This window comes from Aristolochia californica, unplaced genomic scaffold (assembly GCF_029961685.1).
Source record: "Aristolochia californica isolate CCGP_79_NKW_82.1479 unplaced genomic scaffold, dmAriCali1.0.hap1 SCAF_6, whole genome shotgun sequence".
In the NCBI taxonomy this organism is placed as follows: Eukaryota; Viridiplantae; Streptophyta; class Magnoliopsida; order Piperales; family Aristolochiaceae; genus Aristolochia; species Aristolochia californica.
In genome coordinates this window covers 543,067-560,836 of record NW_027182257.1, presented here as the reverse complement: position 1 = coordinate 560,836, position 17,770 = coordinate 543,067, and the positions used below count along the sequence as shown (strand labels likewise).

General features: G+C 41.9%; 3 protein-coding genes across 3 annotated transcripts; all 3 read left to right on the top strand.

The window, feature by feature from the left end:
* Positions 1-651: 651 nt before the first annotated feature.
* LOC137934196 (uncharacterized mitochondrial protein AtMg00810-like) lies at positions 652-1,857 on the top strand. Its single transcript, XM_068778465.1, has one exon. The coding sequence runs from the start codon at positions 652-654 to the stop codon at positions 1,855-1,857; it is 1,206 nt and encodes a 401-aa protein (XP_068634566.1).
* A 1,343-nt stretch (positions 1,858-3,200) lies between these two features.
* On the top strand, positions 3,201-5,886 carry LOC137934484 (transcription factor MYB3-like). Its single transcript, XM_068778853.1, has 3 exons — positions 3,201-3,411; positions 4,309-4,438; positions 5,212-5,886. The coding sequence occupies exons 1-3, from the start codon at positions 3,273-3,275 to the stop codon at positions 5,747-5,749; spliced, it is 807 nt and encodes a 268-aa protein (XP_068634954.1). The 5' UTR covers positions 3,201-3,272; the 3' UTR covers positions 5,750-5,886.
* A 5,927-nt stretch (positions 5,887-11,813) lies between these two features.
* Positions 11,814-17,536, top strand: LOC137934326 (protein Brevis radix-like 1). Its single transcript, XM_068778607.1, has 7 exons — positions 11,814-12,123; positions 12,480-12,567; positions 13,452-13,567; positions 15,194-15,615; positions 15,699-15,828; positions 16,151-16,515; positions 17,270-17,536. Exons 3-7 carry the CDS (start codon positions 13,469-13,471, stop codon positions 17,346-17,348), a joined length of 1,095 nt encoding a protein of 364 aa, XP_068634708.1. The 5' UTR covers positions 11,814-12,123; positions 12,480-12,567; positions 13,452-13,468; the 3' UTR covers positions 17,349-17,536.
* Positions 17,537-17,770: the final 234 nt, after the last annotated feature.

Here is a 17,770-nt window from a genome sequence, read left to right as displayed (position 1 = left end):
TTCCAGCGTCCCATTCCCTGCATATTACTCAATCTGGTTCTCGTTCATGTGATCTCTGTATTGATCCTATGAATGAGTTTTTGCTGGCAACTAATCCTTTTATAGGACCGCCACTACCGCATGTCGATCCTTCTCCCCCTGGGTCCACTGCTTGCCTCCTGCTGATTCTGTTGCTGCTATTCCTTTGGGATCTCATCCCATGGTCACACGCGCCAAGGCCGACATTTTTAAACCTCGTCACTCGGTTGATATCACTTTCTCTGGATCTGCTGGTCTTCACTCGGCCCTTCTGACATCTACTGAGCCTAAAGGGTTCAAATCTGCTGCCAATAATCCAACCTGGCTTACTGCTATGGATGAAGAAGTTCGAGCTTTGCGGGAAAATCATACTTGGACTTTGGTCCCTCACCCTGGTGCCACCAATATTGTGGGTTCCAAATGGGTCTTTCGTACCAAATATTTGCCTAATGGGACCGTTGAGAGGTTCCAAACTCGTCTTGTCGCAAAAGGGTTTAACTCAAATACCAGGCCTCGACTACACTGACACCTTCAGTCCTGTCATCAAAGCTACGACTATTCGGGTTGTGCTCTCTATTGTGGTTACAAATCGATGGGTTCTTCGCCAATTGGATGTAAAAAATGCCTTCCTCAATGGCTATCTCAATGAACAAGTCTATATGGAACAACCGCCTGAGTATATTGATCCTCGCTTTCTTGATCATGTTTGCAAGTTTCAGAAAGCTCTATATGGCTTCAAGTAAGCCCCTCGCGCATGGTTTTAGTGGTTCAGCTCTTTTCTTACACATCTTGGCTTCCTCTGTAGTTGGGCTGATCCTTCGCTCTTCGTCTTTCATCGGCACTCTGACATCCTCTATTTGCTCTTATATGTTGATGATATTATTATTACGGGAAACAACCCCTCTCTTCTGGATAGCTTTGCCCACAAGCTACATTCTGAGTTCGCTACAAAAGACTTGGGTTCCCTCAACTACTTCCTTGGCTGATGGCCTATTTCTTAGTCAGCTGAAATATGCGCACAACATCCTTGCCCGGGCCTACTTACTTGACAGTAAGCCTGTGCACACTCCTATGGTGGTTTCTCAATATCTCTCCTCTAATGGTCAATCTTTCTCGGATCCTACCCTTTATCACTCCCTTGTTGGTGCTCTTCAATACTTGACCATCACGCGGCCCGATATTGCTCATGCGGTCAACTCAGTGAGTCAATTTCTACACTCTCCCACGGCTGACCACTTCCTCGCTGTCAAACGCATTCTTCGATATGTCAAAGGCACTCTCCATTATGGTTTAACCTTCCATCTGTCTGCTTCGCCTGGATCTTTAGTTGCTTATTCTGATGCTGACTGGGCCGGTTGTCCTGACACTCGTCACTCTACCTCGGACTACTCTATTTACCTTGGTGACTACTTAGTCTCCTGGAGTGCCAAGAAACAACCTACAGTCTCTCGTTCCAGCTGTGAGTCTGAATATCATGCTCTTGCTCTCACGGCCGCCGAACTCCTCTGGCTCACTCATCTTCTTCGAGATCTCCAAGTTTCCATTCCCGAGCGGCCCCTTCTCTTATGCGATAACAAAAACGCTCTTTTCTTGAGCTCCAACCTTGTTGTCCACAAGCGAGACAAGCATGTTGAGCTCGACATCCACTTTCTGCGCGAACTTGTTGTTGCTGGAAAGATTCGCACTCAATATGTGCTATCCCACCTACAAGTTGTGGATATCTTCACCAAAAGCGTCTCTCGACCACTATTTCAATTTTTTCGATCCAAGCTACACGTCTATCTTAATCCGACGCTTAGCTTGCGGGGGGTTGTCGAAGATACTATCTTAAGAGATTGATTCTCAATCAATTAAGATCATAGAATTGATTCTCAATCAATTAAGAATCATTGCCCTGTTTAGGACCTTCCTTACAGATGAATTTGACTCTCCATTATAGGAGCTAATTACGTCAAATCATTCTGTACAAATCAAATATTTTGTAAATCTTTGTAATTGGGATATCTCTCCTATAAATTAATAAAAGCAGGCACCCCATTAGTGTGGTGAATTTTATAATCTTCTCACTTGTTAGTTGCTTGAGGTCGTGGTAGATAGATTATAAGGTAAGTAGCTCACCTGGTTTTACAAAACTTAAGACAGAATTGGATTCAATCTAAAAATGATATTAGAATGGATGCTTATCTGTACTTTCATGGAATATGGTTACCGAGCAGGATCAGTTTTACTTTTGAGTTTTCGACAAAGGAAATCTTCCGAGATCTTCAATTAGCCATTTGTAAGTGTTTGAGAGAAAGAAAGAAATTAAATATTTGTAAAGAGAAAGTGTTTCTGTGGCCAAGTACTAGACTGCAGTTTCTCTGTACGACGACGAAATGCCTGGGAGAGGAAAGAGAGACGAAGGAGATGGGTAGTACCGCTACACACGTCACAAAAACCGGCGCTTTGGAATGGTTGCTGCAAACAGACGTTCGAAGTCATCCCCCGGACTCCGAGAGTGAAAGCGGATGGAGTGGACTAATCCACTAAACAGTAACCACTTCAATTATTGGCGGCAGGTACTCCAGCCATTTTAGCTCGCTGCATTTTGTTTTCTTTCTTCCCTGACGGCTTTTTGAGCCAAATAGTTCAGAACGCGGTCTAAACTGGATTTTGGTTTCATGACCAAATGCACAATTTTTTTTTATGCTATTGTTTATAAATTAAATTTGTCAATAAAATATTAAAAATTTATTAAAGTATAAAAATTAAAAATATATATAAAAATAAGTTATTTTTTATAAATAGTTTAAAGTTATTAAAATTTAAATTTAATTATAATATTAAATAAATTTTATATAAAAAATAAATATTAAAAAAAATATTTTCTAATATTTAAAAATATTCTATTATCCTCTATAAACGGGTGCTTAAATCCATTTTGTTTATAAATCCGATCATGCGTAGTCGGGATAAATTGATCTGAATTCGATAAAAGATTTTCTGTAAATTGCCACCGACGCATCTCAGCCGACGCCGAGTTGAGTCTTATCCACGAAGCCGCGGCTTGCTGAGGAATCGATGGTCCCGTTTCAGGTACGATTTCGGGCATTAAAAATTTGAAGCGAGAGCAGGTACGCCGTGCCGCATGTGAGCCGAGGAAAGGTCTATAAGTGGGGTCCCTGCGGCGGTTTTGTTCGCTCCCGAGATGATATAGTACTCAATCACTGTAACCCACGGTTCGGTTGAGATCGGAGCAGGAAGGAGAAGAGACGATGGTGAAGCGGTCGGAGAGCACCGGCACCAAGAAGAGCGTGAATAGGGGAGCTTGGACGGCCGAAGAAGATGAAAAGCTCGTCGATTACGTGAAATTTCACGGGGAGAAGAAGTGGAAAGCTCTCCCCGCTAAAGCAGGTTCGATCTTTCGCTATTTCTGTCTTCTTTTCTTCTGTAATCTTTTACTCTATTGTTAATTTCCGTCGCGAATGTGAAGAATTTAGTGTTACCTGGTAGCGGTGTGGAATTTAGGTTCAGCTTTAGGTCAATCGAATTGCCTTTTTTGTTTGAGAACAGTGTTGCAATTTGTTATCTGTGGTTATCTTTCGGTTTTTATGTTTTTATGATTTTCTTGGTTATGTCTTGAGATTGCAATTGATATTACTGGAGTTTAGCTGAGACCTAGATGATGAGCGACAAAATGTTAGCTAGAGCTTGGAATGACTGAAATCACTACTTTCTTAGCTCATAGTCACGCTGAATTATCTTCTTTCTTTTCTGCTCAACAAATGCGTGAGCACGAGACTCAGATTTTCCACCGTAACTGGAGGAAAACCAAACAAAAAGAACAGAAAAGTACGGTCAAAAGTTTAGGCTAACGATAAGGACAAGCTAGGGAAGAAACTTAGAAACTGAGAACTCAAAGCCTTGGGAGGAAGAAAACACTGAAGGGCCCGTGTTCTGCAAAATGACCACGAGACATAGTGAAAAGTGCAGTCAAAGTTAGTGTACCAAGGAGGTCAAGGAAGGAATTTAGAGATACAAATTATAAGCTCACGCATGGGGAAAAAAGAGAAAAAAACTAGGTTCACCGTCAAATTTGGGACGACAGCAGTACTACTTGTTTGCCATCTTCTTTCATTTATTGAAGCCACTGGATCATGTCTGGGAGAGAATGAATTACAGGAGTTTGTTTTTGGAATTTAAAGAGGACAATCACAAAGATCCACCAGATGATTATTCCACCAAACCCCAACGAACTTAAACATTACTTTAAAGAAGTTAATTCACTTCACTGTATGGTTTTCTTGACAGGGCTGAACAGGTGCGGGAAGAGCTGCAGGCTGCGATGGTTAAATTATCTCAGGCCTGGAATTAAAAGAGGGAATATTTCCGAAGACGAAGAAGATTTGATTATTCGCCTCCACAACTTGCTTGGTAACAGGTACGTTTTTTAACCTTTTCCGACGAATAAAAACAGTTGAGGCTGTCTCACGCTCTGGCCTTTCTGCGCAGTAGCGACCATCGTAGCTGATGTCATATGTGCACCACTGCTTTGAGAGTGTTGCCGGTCTCATATGGATCTCCTGTACCCGTAGGTGCAGGAATTTCCTGGACCAAACCAATCATTTAGTTCAAAGTGAATGGGACTTTACAGTGGGATCTGGTTCCAATCGCATCGAGATAGGAGATCCCATCTCAGATAAAGCTATCTTCTCGGAGTAAAAAAAACCCTGTATACAGTCGTGGTCACTCCCAATCTGGGTTTTCAGTGTTGTCCTCGACGTCGACTGCAAGTATATACGATGGACGCCTGGTGCAGCGTACTCAAGCTGTAGCTTGCACCATCATCAGATTAAGACACGGAAAAGATGTATTTAAAAACAGACAGAAGCTGCATTCGTTTCTGTAGAGAAAAAGAGGAAAGGAACCATGCCCGTATCAGCTGCTTTCAAGTAACTATAATATTATATAGTTCAGCTTTTCGAAAGTACTGAATAATTTATCAAGCGTTTTTTTTTTCTGTCGTGTCGATCACCTCAATAATTTGGACCAGAAAGCTAAATATGATTCAGTTAAAAGTATATAGAAGCAAGGATTCTTCGGATCTTTGCAAATTGTTATTTGCTGATTTTATCAATTTTTTATCTTCTGCTTTGAAGCTGCTCGGAATTTGCAGTAACAACTGTGTTCACATCGTGCGATTGTCTTCTGCAGGTGGTCTCTGATCGCCGGAAGATTGCCTGGTCGAACGGATAACGAAATCAAGAACCATTGGAATACTCATTTGAGCAAAAAATCGCTCACCATAAACGAACTGAATCACAAACTAAACCAAAAGGTGGAGAGTTGCGACGAGAACAACCTGGCATTTCCAAGCAGAACAGGGTCAGACGCGAACTGGGTCAAGAGTTCGTATGCGGAGAATGAGCAGATTGGGCTTGAGAACGCCCAATTAGCCTCCGGCGATGAAAGGGTTGAGCCTCAAGAGAAGAATTTTGACGTGAATGGCTTCCTTGATTTATCGTCCATGGCTGGCTTGTCGGAATCCAACCCAGATGGAAGCGGCGAATTTGGAGTAGCAAAGATGCACAGCTTGGAGTTTGACGAAGTTTATCAGGATCTTCTGAATGTGGAGTTGCAGGGCTCCGGCGGAAGTTCGGACGGGCAGATTGGGTTTGAGCAGCTGGATTTTGACACCTTGACGAGACTGCTGGAGTATGAAGACGAAGATGGGTTCTTCTCTTTTAACTAGGGGCTGGATTGCCTTGGTTCCTCCATCTTAACCGACGATGCTGGAGGTGAAAATATACACCACTGATGTGAATGTATTTTGTAGTTTTCATAGAGTTCTTGACATTCCCTGTACTCTACATAATAAATTAACCACTCTCCAACCCTCTAATTTGCAGTTCAAATGTGTATTAATTTTTGAAAATCAACTTAGTATCAAAGTTGAACCTTACAGAATCAATGCAAAACTAAAAGATCTTATAAAAATTATAAAAAATCATATCAACAGGCATGTTTTCAAATCTCCAGTCGGCAGAAGCAGAAATTTTTACTCCGTCTCCTTGTTAGTTACCACTGTCTGGGCATGGCCAATTGGCGACGGTGAAGCAGACTTGCAGACTCTGCGATGCAGCACCTACCAGCATGTGCACCTCTGCCCTTTCGAAAGATAAACACATGTCCGTCTCTCTTGTCTTCATATCATTTCACGAAGATTGCTCGGTTTCATCTGCAAAGAATGGAATCTTGATGTAGGTAGGGAGCAGCCCAGAAATATTGCAGCCACGGATCGTAGTTCTATGCAAGAAGACAACAAGGAGCATCCACCCAAAGTTCACGGCTTGCTTCACGCACACTCTCTCTCTCTCCTCTGTCTACTCAATGTTAAGAACCAATGGAAAAGAGAGCTTCTGTAGGGCTGTCTTCGCTTACTTCCAATTCTTCTTTTTGTTTTACTTTGATCAATTGTTTTAGACGGTTGAACTGTCGCGCTTTACCTGAAAAGAGTGATCCTTCAACACAGTCACCAAAGGAAAAGTGGAGGAGAAGAACGAACTCCCCTTCGAGTACTGCATCTTCGTACCAGGCTCATTGATTCGGAGATTCTATGGGAGACATGACAGTTAGTAGGATGGCCTGTTTTAATCTAATCCGGTTAAAACATGTTCAAAGTGTAGATTGAACCAAAAAATTTAAAATATTTTTGTCTTATTTGTTAGACTAAAATTCATTTTAATCATGCATAAATTCATAAATTAAGCAATACTTACCTCCTTTTATATAAATTCATAATTTTAAGTGTTTGGATTAACGTAATTTGACTAGGTGACCCGAGTTCAAATGGACCATGACGTGAAGTGACCGAGTCTTGTAAAAGATTGTGCTTATTATTTTAATTATGGTTTTGACATGCCGAGTCAACTCATGACTCGGTCAGCTTGACTTAAATTCAGGAGGGAGTAGATTAGGCTACCAGATTTGTTAGCCCTAATCCAATTTGCATGTAAAAATTAATTCCCAGAGACCAAGTTAGAAAACCCTAATCAGTAATCACCCACCTTGACTATATAGGCTTATACTTGATATTGGGCCTTCTATTATAGTGATAACCTCTAACAACGACAAGTAATTCTGTGGCCCATTTATTTATGTCAGTAATGGGCTACTGTAAAACATAAATAGGCGTCTAATGGATCAAAACAAACGGATGGGTTTTCAAAAACCAACTCCACTGACACTACGGGGCCAATCAAACCAGTACGTTTCTCCAGATTTGTCTATATCTGCCGACATGGCATATATCGGATAAGGACAAAATCGGATACGTATCGGGATACGATTCGTACGGACACTCCCTAAATTTCTTGAGACAGGCCTGAATCATTGGAGTCCATCGCTCATTTCTATAGAAAATCTCACTGGCGGCAGCAGAGATGGCTTGACCCCCAAAGCAGTCAGCCGCTTTCAGTCTTTAGAAAAGAAAAAGCAAATCCGTTTGCCAAATTCGCACTCCCATGGTTCCGTCAAAACACTCTCCAACGAAGATAAGAGAAGCAGAAGCCATTTACAAACAGACAAAGAGACCATGCACGCTCTTTCCAGTTCTTTTTTTGCTCACTGTTCGTCTGTTGATTGGGCTGTTCGCCTGTATAATCCAGTGACTCTTTTCTGCACGAGTTTTGAACGTGGACATGGCACAGAAGCATTTCATCAAATAGCTGAAGGGCAAAGGAGATACCTACAGTTAATGAAACGCTTCATCTCCTTCCGACTTGTCGTCTCCTTCAATCGTCATGGGTCTTCGCAGCTCGCAGTCGCCCGAGGAAAATCTCACTCTTGTTTAACTTTCAAATACGATTCAGAGGGTCACAGATGTTGGCCGTGCGGATTCCAAAACCCAGTTCTCAAACAGACAGACTGTCGTAAAGTGCAGCACCATCTCCAGGAATTAAAGAAATCCAGTAAAAAAGTACAGAATGGAATAAGTCTCCGCAGCACTATAAGCCCTGATCTTTGACCATATCTCTCTTTAGTCTTTTCCTTAGCCTCGGGATCAAAGATGGCTTCAGATCAGAATACTGTCCACTAAAGCAACCCATATACCCTGCTCCTTTGCGTTCTACAAAGCCAGAGCTGAGTATCTTTATTCTGTACTCAGAATTGAAGCTTTTCATCAATTCAGCTCCGAAATCTTCCGTAAACTAATCGTAAACTAAATTAAAGTAAAAATAATAATATAAATATTCAATGTAAGAACACCATCTATTATCAGGTTAAAGTTGAGTTTAATTCCATTCTAACGCATTAATTTGGATTTACGTGACATTATTCCAACACTATTATGTACTGATACTGGTTTTTGGTACCATGAATATCTCCGGTTGAAGCTATTCTAAAAGCCTGGAGTGCATCAATTTTCCGTTATTGAAAAAAATTCATCTCCTACAACAGCTTTTGACAGGTTTCTTGCGTCTTGAGTCCTGCCTGTAGTACAAGGTAATCACTGACCATGTCTTTGTCCTGTAAACCGTGCCATGCTGCTCAATGCAATGCATCTGTATTCTGCAAGTCGCCTAGAGAGAGAGAGAGATACTCTTATTAAGCGATAGCCCAGACAGAAGATCCATCATGAGAAAGTCTTTTCTCTGCTTCAGATGATTAGACCAGGCCGTCCATGGATTGGGAACGAGGCTGGAGCCTTTCCATCTCAGCAGTTCCATGCATCTGTCCGGGAGACGGAAAGAATCCGACGATTGAATCCAGCCAACATATCAAATCAGCAGCTCCTTCGAAAGATTTATTGTGCTGTTTTTGAATTTCCTTTTGCTTGGCTTCCTTGTGCAGGCCACTACCAGGACAGCCTGTGATAAACCCAATGATTGCAGATGCCTCTGTGGAGCCCAACAGGGATGAAGGGAAAAGGAGATCTAAGCTCTGTCCCCCTTAACAATGACTTTGTCCCTAACCACGAGAATCTCAATGAAGAAAGAGAGAAGGTTCTTTAAATGATAAAGATTCAAGTTTGAACTGTTTATGGTTGGTGGCAAAGTGGGGTTTAAATGGCGGTCACTGTAACGCGATGCAATGTTTCTTTTGGTTTAGTGGTAAGATGGTGGTAGTATCATAAATTTGACGACTGATGATTGTTTTCTCTGAAGATTTTGCTTGATTTTCTCAGTCTTTTCGCTCAAAAAGGCTGACTTCTTCGTCACCTCCAAAAAGAATGGGGGAAGAGACGGAGCCTCTCTCTTCATCACCAACAGTCATAAACCCATGTTCAAACCTATTGACTCGGGTTTAACGCGATTCGATCTCCTTTTAAACTTGGTATCAAGCGACGTGGATTTTAAAGGGGACGAGTTGGGTTAATGAATCGGACCTTCCCCTACTCAATCTGAGTCCACTCGAATTTAGAGTACCCCAACCCAATTCTAAACTCGTGCCTATTCTATTGAAAAAACCTATTCTCACCAAAGATACAAGAGAGCGAGTACATATGTAATCACATGCTGATCCAATACGAAAAGTCATTCAGTGTAAAACATATGAAACGGTTATCTATGTCGTCTGATCATGATAGAACATCTGAGATAACCGTTGATCATAACAGGATAGATGAGATAATATTTCATATGTTTCATACCAAATAAGTTTTTGTATTGAATCAGTCACACTCCTTTTTATCTTTGGTGAGATAAGGGTTTTTTAATATTAAAATATTTATAATTTATTATGAGTTAGATTAATAGGTACATAAACGAGCAATAAAACACCCTTTAATTGTTCTGAGTTAAAATTGTTATGAAATATATATTCAACAATGCCATCAAAATAATTCTTCCGATTTACGGCCCTACATATTGTGAGTTATATGAAAAATCATTTCTAACTCCAATTCTTTCCGGTTTATGACCCTACATATTGTCGATTATACCGAAAATCATTTCTAACTCCACAAAAGTTGAAGATAAGTGACCACCAAAGAGATGCATTGAAGCTTAATAGTGGCAATGGTTTACAAATTAGAATCACACAGGAGTGGAATGCTGAGATTTCAACTCCTATAGTTTCCTCCATTAAATAACCAAAAAGCTCCCTCCAATAGCAACCTCACACGTACCCACACAATGCAATTTCTAATTTCATTATTAGATTCCGTATCAGTGGACTCAACCAAGAGTGGTCGCGCTCGCGCGTTCACGCGCCGCCCCCACCACTTCCGGAAGCTTCTAGAATTTCGGTCGAAGCTTCCGCATGCGATTCCTTGCGTCCTTGCCCATAAGAATCTTCGTTTAATAGGTTTGATCTTTTGCGCATCGACGGTTGAGAATCTTGAGATCAGTCTTGGTATGTTTCCAAAGGTGCAACATTGTCGCTTTACTGGTGGGCCCATAGGGATGCGTTTTATGCACAGGGTACAATTGAGAGTACATGTGTGTTTTTAACAAGTTCTATATGGGAAAATGCAATATTGACCGATCATATAGTTTTATAGAAATATTTTTTCTATTTAACTAGAGATTTTTTAAATATCTTAAAAATAGAAGATAATATTAATAATTAACATATAAGTGACAATTACACATATTGTCAAAAGGACTTAAAAGGACTTGTTTAGCGTATTTAATTATAACTAGAGGTATTTTGCTGAAAATATAAAAAAATATTAATAATTCACAAAAATTCCCATCAACACATCCGCTTCCCAGCTATTTACAATAGGAATATCCATCTCCTTGTCACCTTCAAACGTTAATCTCTTCTTTTAATTCACACTGGGCCACTTTTATACGTGGGCCTCCATTAATCCGGCTCGAATCCACCTTTGACAAATTTTGTGTTGAAATTCAAGTCAAGAAATGCCTTGAGATCTCCACTCAAAAAGAAAAAGCAAAAATTCAGAAAGTAAAAAAATAAAAAAATAAAAAAGAAAAAAAAATTAACCAATCAAATCAAGTGATTTAAATTTTAATCCCAGCCCTTGAATTCGAGCTTGACTATCCTTTTCTTGGCCGGGAAGAACTTGGAAAGAAAAGCTAGGCGTCCCTGATTACGCCACGTGGGACAACCGTTGGCCAGATTTCCTCGTTCCTCCATCCCAAGCCCGCTTTAGAATAAAGCTCTTTAGAAAAAAAGCTAAAGCGGGGCTCCTTCTTCACCGCCACGCTGCCGGTGATATCCGCCGCGCCGGCGCCCTGCCGTACCGGACCCGAAGCATGTTGCGCGCCGGCTGCATCCTATCACCAGTCCGACATGTCCGGTCGCCGTACGGGATATGACCGGTTGGGGAAGATACTCTGACTGCTTTCTTTCCTTTTTTTTCATCTTGACTGGTCGCCTCGTTTTTCAGGAAAAAAAAAAATGAAATATCGGATTTAGTAAGTTATGAGTTTGTAATCCCGAAAATGACCTCCGCGGCGTAGACTGTCAGTGTAATTACTAAGTTACCGTTTTCAAGGGGTGGCTGTAATTATCGGGAATCACAAAAATGCCTTAGAAACGGAAAGATAATGATTCCGCTTTGGTTTATGATCGAACGGTGGATGTCACCTTGAGGTGGGTTTGATCAATTCATGTTAAAAATAGGTCTTTTTTCGTCTTTTCCTAATTTCATCCGCCGTGTGCGTACTGTAGGTCAGGCATTGCGTTACGGAATGCCGATAACGGTTTTTTTTGTTTCTTTTGCTAAACTTCGTTCCGTTAGATAACGGCGAAGTGAAACGCATTTCTTCTCCTCTCTCCCGCTATAAAAAGAGGAGGGAGAAACCAGGATTCCCCCCATTTTGTCCAAAGTCGGAAATTTTGGAGAGAACAGCTTACGCTGTCCGATTTCGAACTCGAAGACAATCTGACCCCCGCCGAAATAGATCCCGGGAGACGCTTCGGCTTACTTATCGTATCCTCTGAAATCTCGGCGATTTGCCATGTATGGAGGGTAGGAGAATCTGTCGAAATCTTCTTTTTGTTTCTGAAGCGCTTTCGACAATTTTGCGAGAAGAGAGCGATTCCGTGAGCTGAAAGCAGAGCGGGTTTGAACTTGTGGTGGCATCTCAGACGGTTTTTTGAGCAGTTTGGGGATCTGATTTTTGGTCATTGTCGTGGAGGAAGTTCTTGAAGGTATATGATTGGTTTCTTGAAGTGGATAAACGAGAAGTTTTAATGGCGATTGGTTTTTATCGTAGTGCAGTTTTTGCTTGTCTTGGACGACAGTCGTTTTAATAGCTGTGGGGTATTTGCATTTGCTGTGCGTGATATTTAGTTTCCTTTTCTTGTTGCGAGAAATGAGTCGCTAATCGTTTTTGTTGGTTTCGAGGAATTTTCGCTTGATCACTATTGAATACAGTGATCTTCCTTGTTTTTGCGATCATTGATGATTTCTTCGACGGTTTTAATGAGAAAACAAGCAAATGATGATCGAATATTGCGGATGATCCATTCAGTCAGATTAAATCGATTCTGCTGGTTTGATACAGGTCTCCCGCCTCCGCCACTTGAAGGCTCTGAAATTCAGTTGAAAAGTCCTGGCATAGAGAAATTCTTCTCTTCAGAGCCTTTTTGCAGGTAAAGCAAAACAAACCTCCTTTGTTCCACGTTTCTGAAACGACGAGCTCGTCCCTTTGTTAAAAGAGTCAAGAGGCCTTGAGGTCTTAACAGGCATATTTTAGCATTGGATGATCACTTATATATCTCATAGATTTCCTCTCATAGTCATTGTTAGTTCCTCGGGGTTTACTTCGAGGAATCGATTTCTTATTCTGCTGATCAGAACCTTCGATTTTATGGAAAAAAACTCAATATTTTATGCCTGATTACGTGTAAAAGCAGAGCTTAGGGCCTCTGTTGTCTGTATTGTTTCTGAGAAAATGTGAAATATGTCCCCATTAAATCACGTCTCTCTCTGACTCCTTTGCTTTTATTATCAAAACCAAGTAAATGTTGGCCTGTGTTGGATATCTGTTTGAACTTTTCGCTTCCCAGCTGAAGCGCCCCAAACCTCCAAACAGTAAAGCTGGAGCTTCACTCAGATCATTTGGTAAATTTGCATTTCCTTACAAGGGCCCTCAAAAGCAACGACGCCCCACTTTTCTGGCCTACCGCAACTTTTAGACACTGCGGGCGCCATTGCTGGCGTCTGTCTTATACTCGTACTCCCAAGCCCACCTTCGCGTTTTCCTTCAATTCTAAATTGGCAGCACCCGACAACTGTTCGATTAAGAAATTAAGAGTGCTTGTTATACTATATTCCACCAGCAAAACCGAAGTAATCCATTATAATCTTTTCCTGGACGCACTTGATTGCGTATTGGGATTTGGACTAATGTAACAGGATGACCTTGTTGCTTGTGTTGATTATTGGACTCCTTTCAGGTTCTAAATGGAATCGTGTATAGTTCTGAGGCTGATTAACGTTTTGTTTCTTGGAAAATGTAATTTGTACTGGGCAGTCGAGGAGGAAAAGAAGATGTTAACCTGCATAGCGTGTTCGAAGCAACAGGATGAGGACGAGGGTGCGCGTGGTACTCCCAGTACGAAAGACGCCGTCAAAAGCCTGACGGCACAGGTTCGTTCCAACCCCTCTGCAATCTGCCTTCTCTCTCGCTCCCTTCTTATGTTCTCGGCAAAAAAGACTTGGGTCCGTTCCATTATTTTTTCTTTAAAACTTCTCTTAAGTTTAGAAATAACCGTGTCATGCGAGAACATACCAATGGGTTATCCAGCTTGCATGTGTCTCTTTCCAAGCAGTAACGATTGGAGAGACAAAGGTGACCTCATCAAGGGACCACCCTGTATTCCTGCCCAAGGGCAAGATGTACCCAAAGAGGTGTTAGATGCTTCTTTTTTCCTTCTATCGGGGGCGATTGAAGAGTAAACAGCTTTTGACAAAACCGATGAAAATTATCTGTTGACGACGTTACTTTGGGTTGATTCTACAGTATTTTTGTTGGTTCAAAATCAAAACTGAAGATTGAGAGTCTTGGTGTCCAAAACTGTTTGGCCATTAAAGCGCTTTGATATTCTACATTGATATATCAGAGATGTCATTCATGTTTTAAAGCCTTCTGTTATGTGGTACATTCGGGGATGGGGAGGTCCTTTGCTGAGGCCATTAAATGAGTCATAAAACGGAGGGGGTAAAAGAAGAAGTGGTTTATCATGTAGGTTTTCTCGAGCTTGTCTATTTTATTGTGTTTGATTTTTATGTCGGAAGTTACTTCCGTCGGGTGTATGTCTGTGGTGTCTCGTTCCGTTTACACAGAACAGATGGCTGGTCGTAAAGGTACAAGACCAGGGAGCAGAGGAGAAAAGCTGACATGAGTTCTTTAAAGATCCGGCGGTGTGTTGCCACTGGTTCTTCACCGACGCTCACCCCTGTCCGGTGTCTCATACACGGGTCACATCCAGACGCTGGCGTGTCGACCCGGCTGGGTCCCCCGTGAGGGCCGTGTCATCCTCCATTCTCACCACTTTCTGTACGGTATTTTGTCATACATGGAGTCTGTTTGTGACCCTCTGTAAGCTGCCAAACACCACGTCCACCACAGAGTGTCCGTGTGGGATTGGTTTGTTATATTCAGGAATAGAACCCAGTAAGAACTTGGTGCTTCTTTGGGACTGCCGGTTCTGTTTATGGCATTGTCGGCATTAAAAGGCGTGAAAGGAAGGAAGAAAATCCGCCTTCAAGCGTCAGACTTAGATTGGGATACGGCCTTCTTCAAAAGTGGGCATTGTGTTTGACTGGTTTTTTTAACGGGAAAAGCAATTTTGATCTTGGTCCTTAGTTGGATGTCCCATTTTGAGGAATTCCCTTGGCCATTGCAATGGAAACACAGCTCTTTTCGGCAATAGAAGAAAATAGCGCTTAAACACACTTTCATGCTTTAGCAGAAGAAGTTACAACGTTCTTATGTGGTAACCCATTAACTGGACATTTGATTATTGCGGGAAAGAATGGCTTAAACTGTACTAAACCTTGATTATTGGGGCAGTGATTTGACATTTTTGTGCCTTTATATGTTCATATTGATTGATTAAAGCCCATGAGTTTTGGATCCTCAAAAGCTGTTGCTAATGTCTTGCGGTCATTTGAAAGAACATTATTCTTTTTAACTTTTTTTTTAAAATTTTCGATGTCAGCCTGACGGATCGTGAATCAGTCATAACAATTTTTTCTAACACAATGATGCAGATCAAGGACATGGCCCTGAAGTTCTCCGGCGCATACCGCCAATGCAAACCTTGTACGGGTTCAAGCAGCAGCAGCAGCACCTACCGCAAGGGCCAGCGCCCCTCTTACGGTGACTTCGATACAGTCTCCGAAGGACCCAACTATCCATACCTTCGAGGTGGAAGTTCCAGTTCTACACCTGCATGGGAATTTCCCAGTGGCAGTAGAGAGCCGTTCGTTCATTCCGATTCCAGATTCAAGAGCATCTCCAGTGGCGAGCCGGTGCCACGGGGTGACTCGGTCTCGACTCGCTCTTGTGATGTCGTCCTCGCCGATGAAGACGAGCCCAACAAGGAGTGGATGGCTCAGGTCGAACCTGGGGTGCACATTACATTTGTGTCTCTTCCTCAGGGAGGGAATGATCTCAAGAGGATAAGATTCAGGTAAATTGAGGCTCATTGTGGAGGTGTCTTCAATCTTAATGTAAATTAGGCTTGACTTGTTCATTTTGTGTTGCAATTGGCAGCCGGGAAATGTTCAATAAATGGCAAGCTCAGAGATGGTGGGGAGAGAACTACGATAGAATCATGGAGCTGTACAATGTACAGAGATTCAGTCGTCAAGCGCTTCCAACCCCTCCGAGGTCTGAAGACGAGGTAAAATTTCATTCTAGTTCTTACCCTCGCCAGATTACATTTTTATCACATGAAGTTAAGATTGATCTTGATTCCTATATGGCGAATCTGCGACGGTTTTGGGTCGTACTCAGCCTAAAAGGAACTCAAAAGAGGCTCAAGTTCGAAGAGTTAATTTCCATCATTTCAAGCTCAGTTCCCAATCAGTGTACTTATTCATCGTCCGTCGTCTAGTGATTACGCATTGATACACTCGTTTTTAACTTGATACATTTTCGTTTCTCAGCTTCGATCAACTTTCAGTTATTAGGAATCCAAATTAATGTGTTGATATGCATCACAGAGGGATTCATACTCACGGATAGGATCAGCAAGGGAAAGTCCAGTCACGCCACCATTGAGCAAAGAAAGGCTTCAACGTAACCACTACAGAGCTGGTGGGGGAAAAGGCTATTATCCATCGGAGCCAACAGAATATGGCCAGTACCAGAGCACCATGCCCAGCATATCAAGCATGGGTGCGAAAGGGGAGACCTCGTCCATTGAAGCATCCAGAACCACTACTTCTTCCAGAGATGAAAATTCAATATCTATCAGCAATGCCAGTGATCAAGAGACAGAATGGGTCGAGCAGGACGAGCCCGGAGTCTACATCACGATCAGAGCCTTGCCTGATGGGACAAGAGAGCTTCGACGGGTCAGATTCAGGTACAAAACTCCCCCTTCATCTTAAATGTCTCCTTTTAAAAATCCTCCCCTTTTGTCGACCCATTGCTGAACAACCATTTCCCAATTCCGCTACACTCAAACCAGTTTACCCATACCAGGCTAATCAATCTCATGACTTCTCAGACCCAGTGTGTGGAAAGAAATACACTGGACTCCCGTGTAGACATGTTTCTGCATCATCCATTATTTTATGACCATGATGAGCAGGAAGTGGTTGCTTTCGCTCCTCAGGCCTTTCTCTAAAGACAGCAGGCAGGGGACATCCAGTCCTATTCATAATTTCGACAGAGCAGCACTCGCCGTATTTCCTCCAGATTCTGTTTCGTTGAGAATTGAACGGAGTCTGCAACAGTTGTCTGAGAGTCCAAGCGTGCTTGATTAATGATTCTCTCTCTGGTAATATTATTGTGGGAACCTGTACCTTGGGGGACCATGTTAGATTGTTCCCATCGGCAACCTCCTCTCTTTCATGTCTTTGTACCATATCCTTACTTCAGGGCCCGGCTACAGATCAATCTTTACCCTTCATTTGACTGGTGGAATAAAATAGTATGGACCTTTTGTCTATCTAAATTAGGTGCATTCAAGAGTATCTACCTAAGTTAGGTGCACTTAATTTTTAATTTAGTCAATCAAAATTGATTTGAAATAGTCTTATTCTGCCTTGAGTTTTTATGTCATTGATGTTCATTTTGAGATAGATATTTTAATGTCATCTGCTCTTTGACTGCAGCCGCGAGAGATTTGGAGAGGTGCATGCTAAGTTGTGGTGGGAAGAGAACAGAGAGAGAATACAAGCACAGTACCTTTAGAACTTCTCTGTAGGTATCTGAGGTGAAATAGTTTCGTCATCCCGGCGATTAATCCCAACCAAACAAGAGTTGTTTTCTTCTGTTTTTGCTACTATCACATTTTTTTGTTGGTTTTATTGATCTCAACATTTGTTGGTCTACATTCATTCCATTATCCAATGAGAATCAGTTTGGTTTTTGGTGGTCGATCTTTTGGTTGTAGCTTGCTACAGTTCTTCACTGACTGCTCATTCTTGCCTACCTCCTAGGGATTTAAGGCAGATTGTGTCAGTAATAGCCAACGGTAAGATAATAGGAAATCAAACTGAAGCACGTTTCACCTAAAGCCAGTACTCCCACCTGAGAATCTAATTCCAGCTTCCGTGCACACCAGAGTTCAAAGAGGAGAGGTTGCTTGCAGGTTTTGCATTAAACACGCCAAC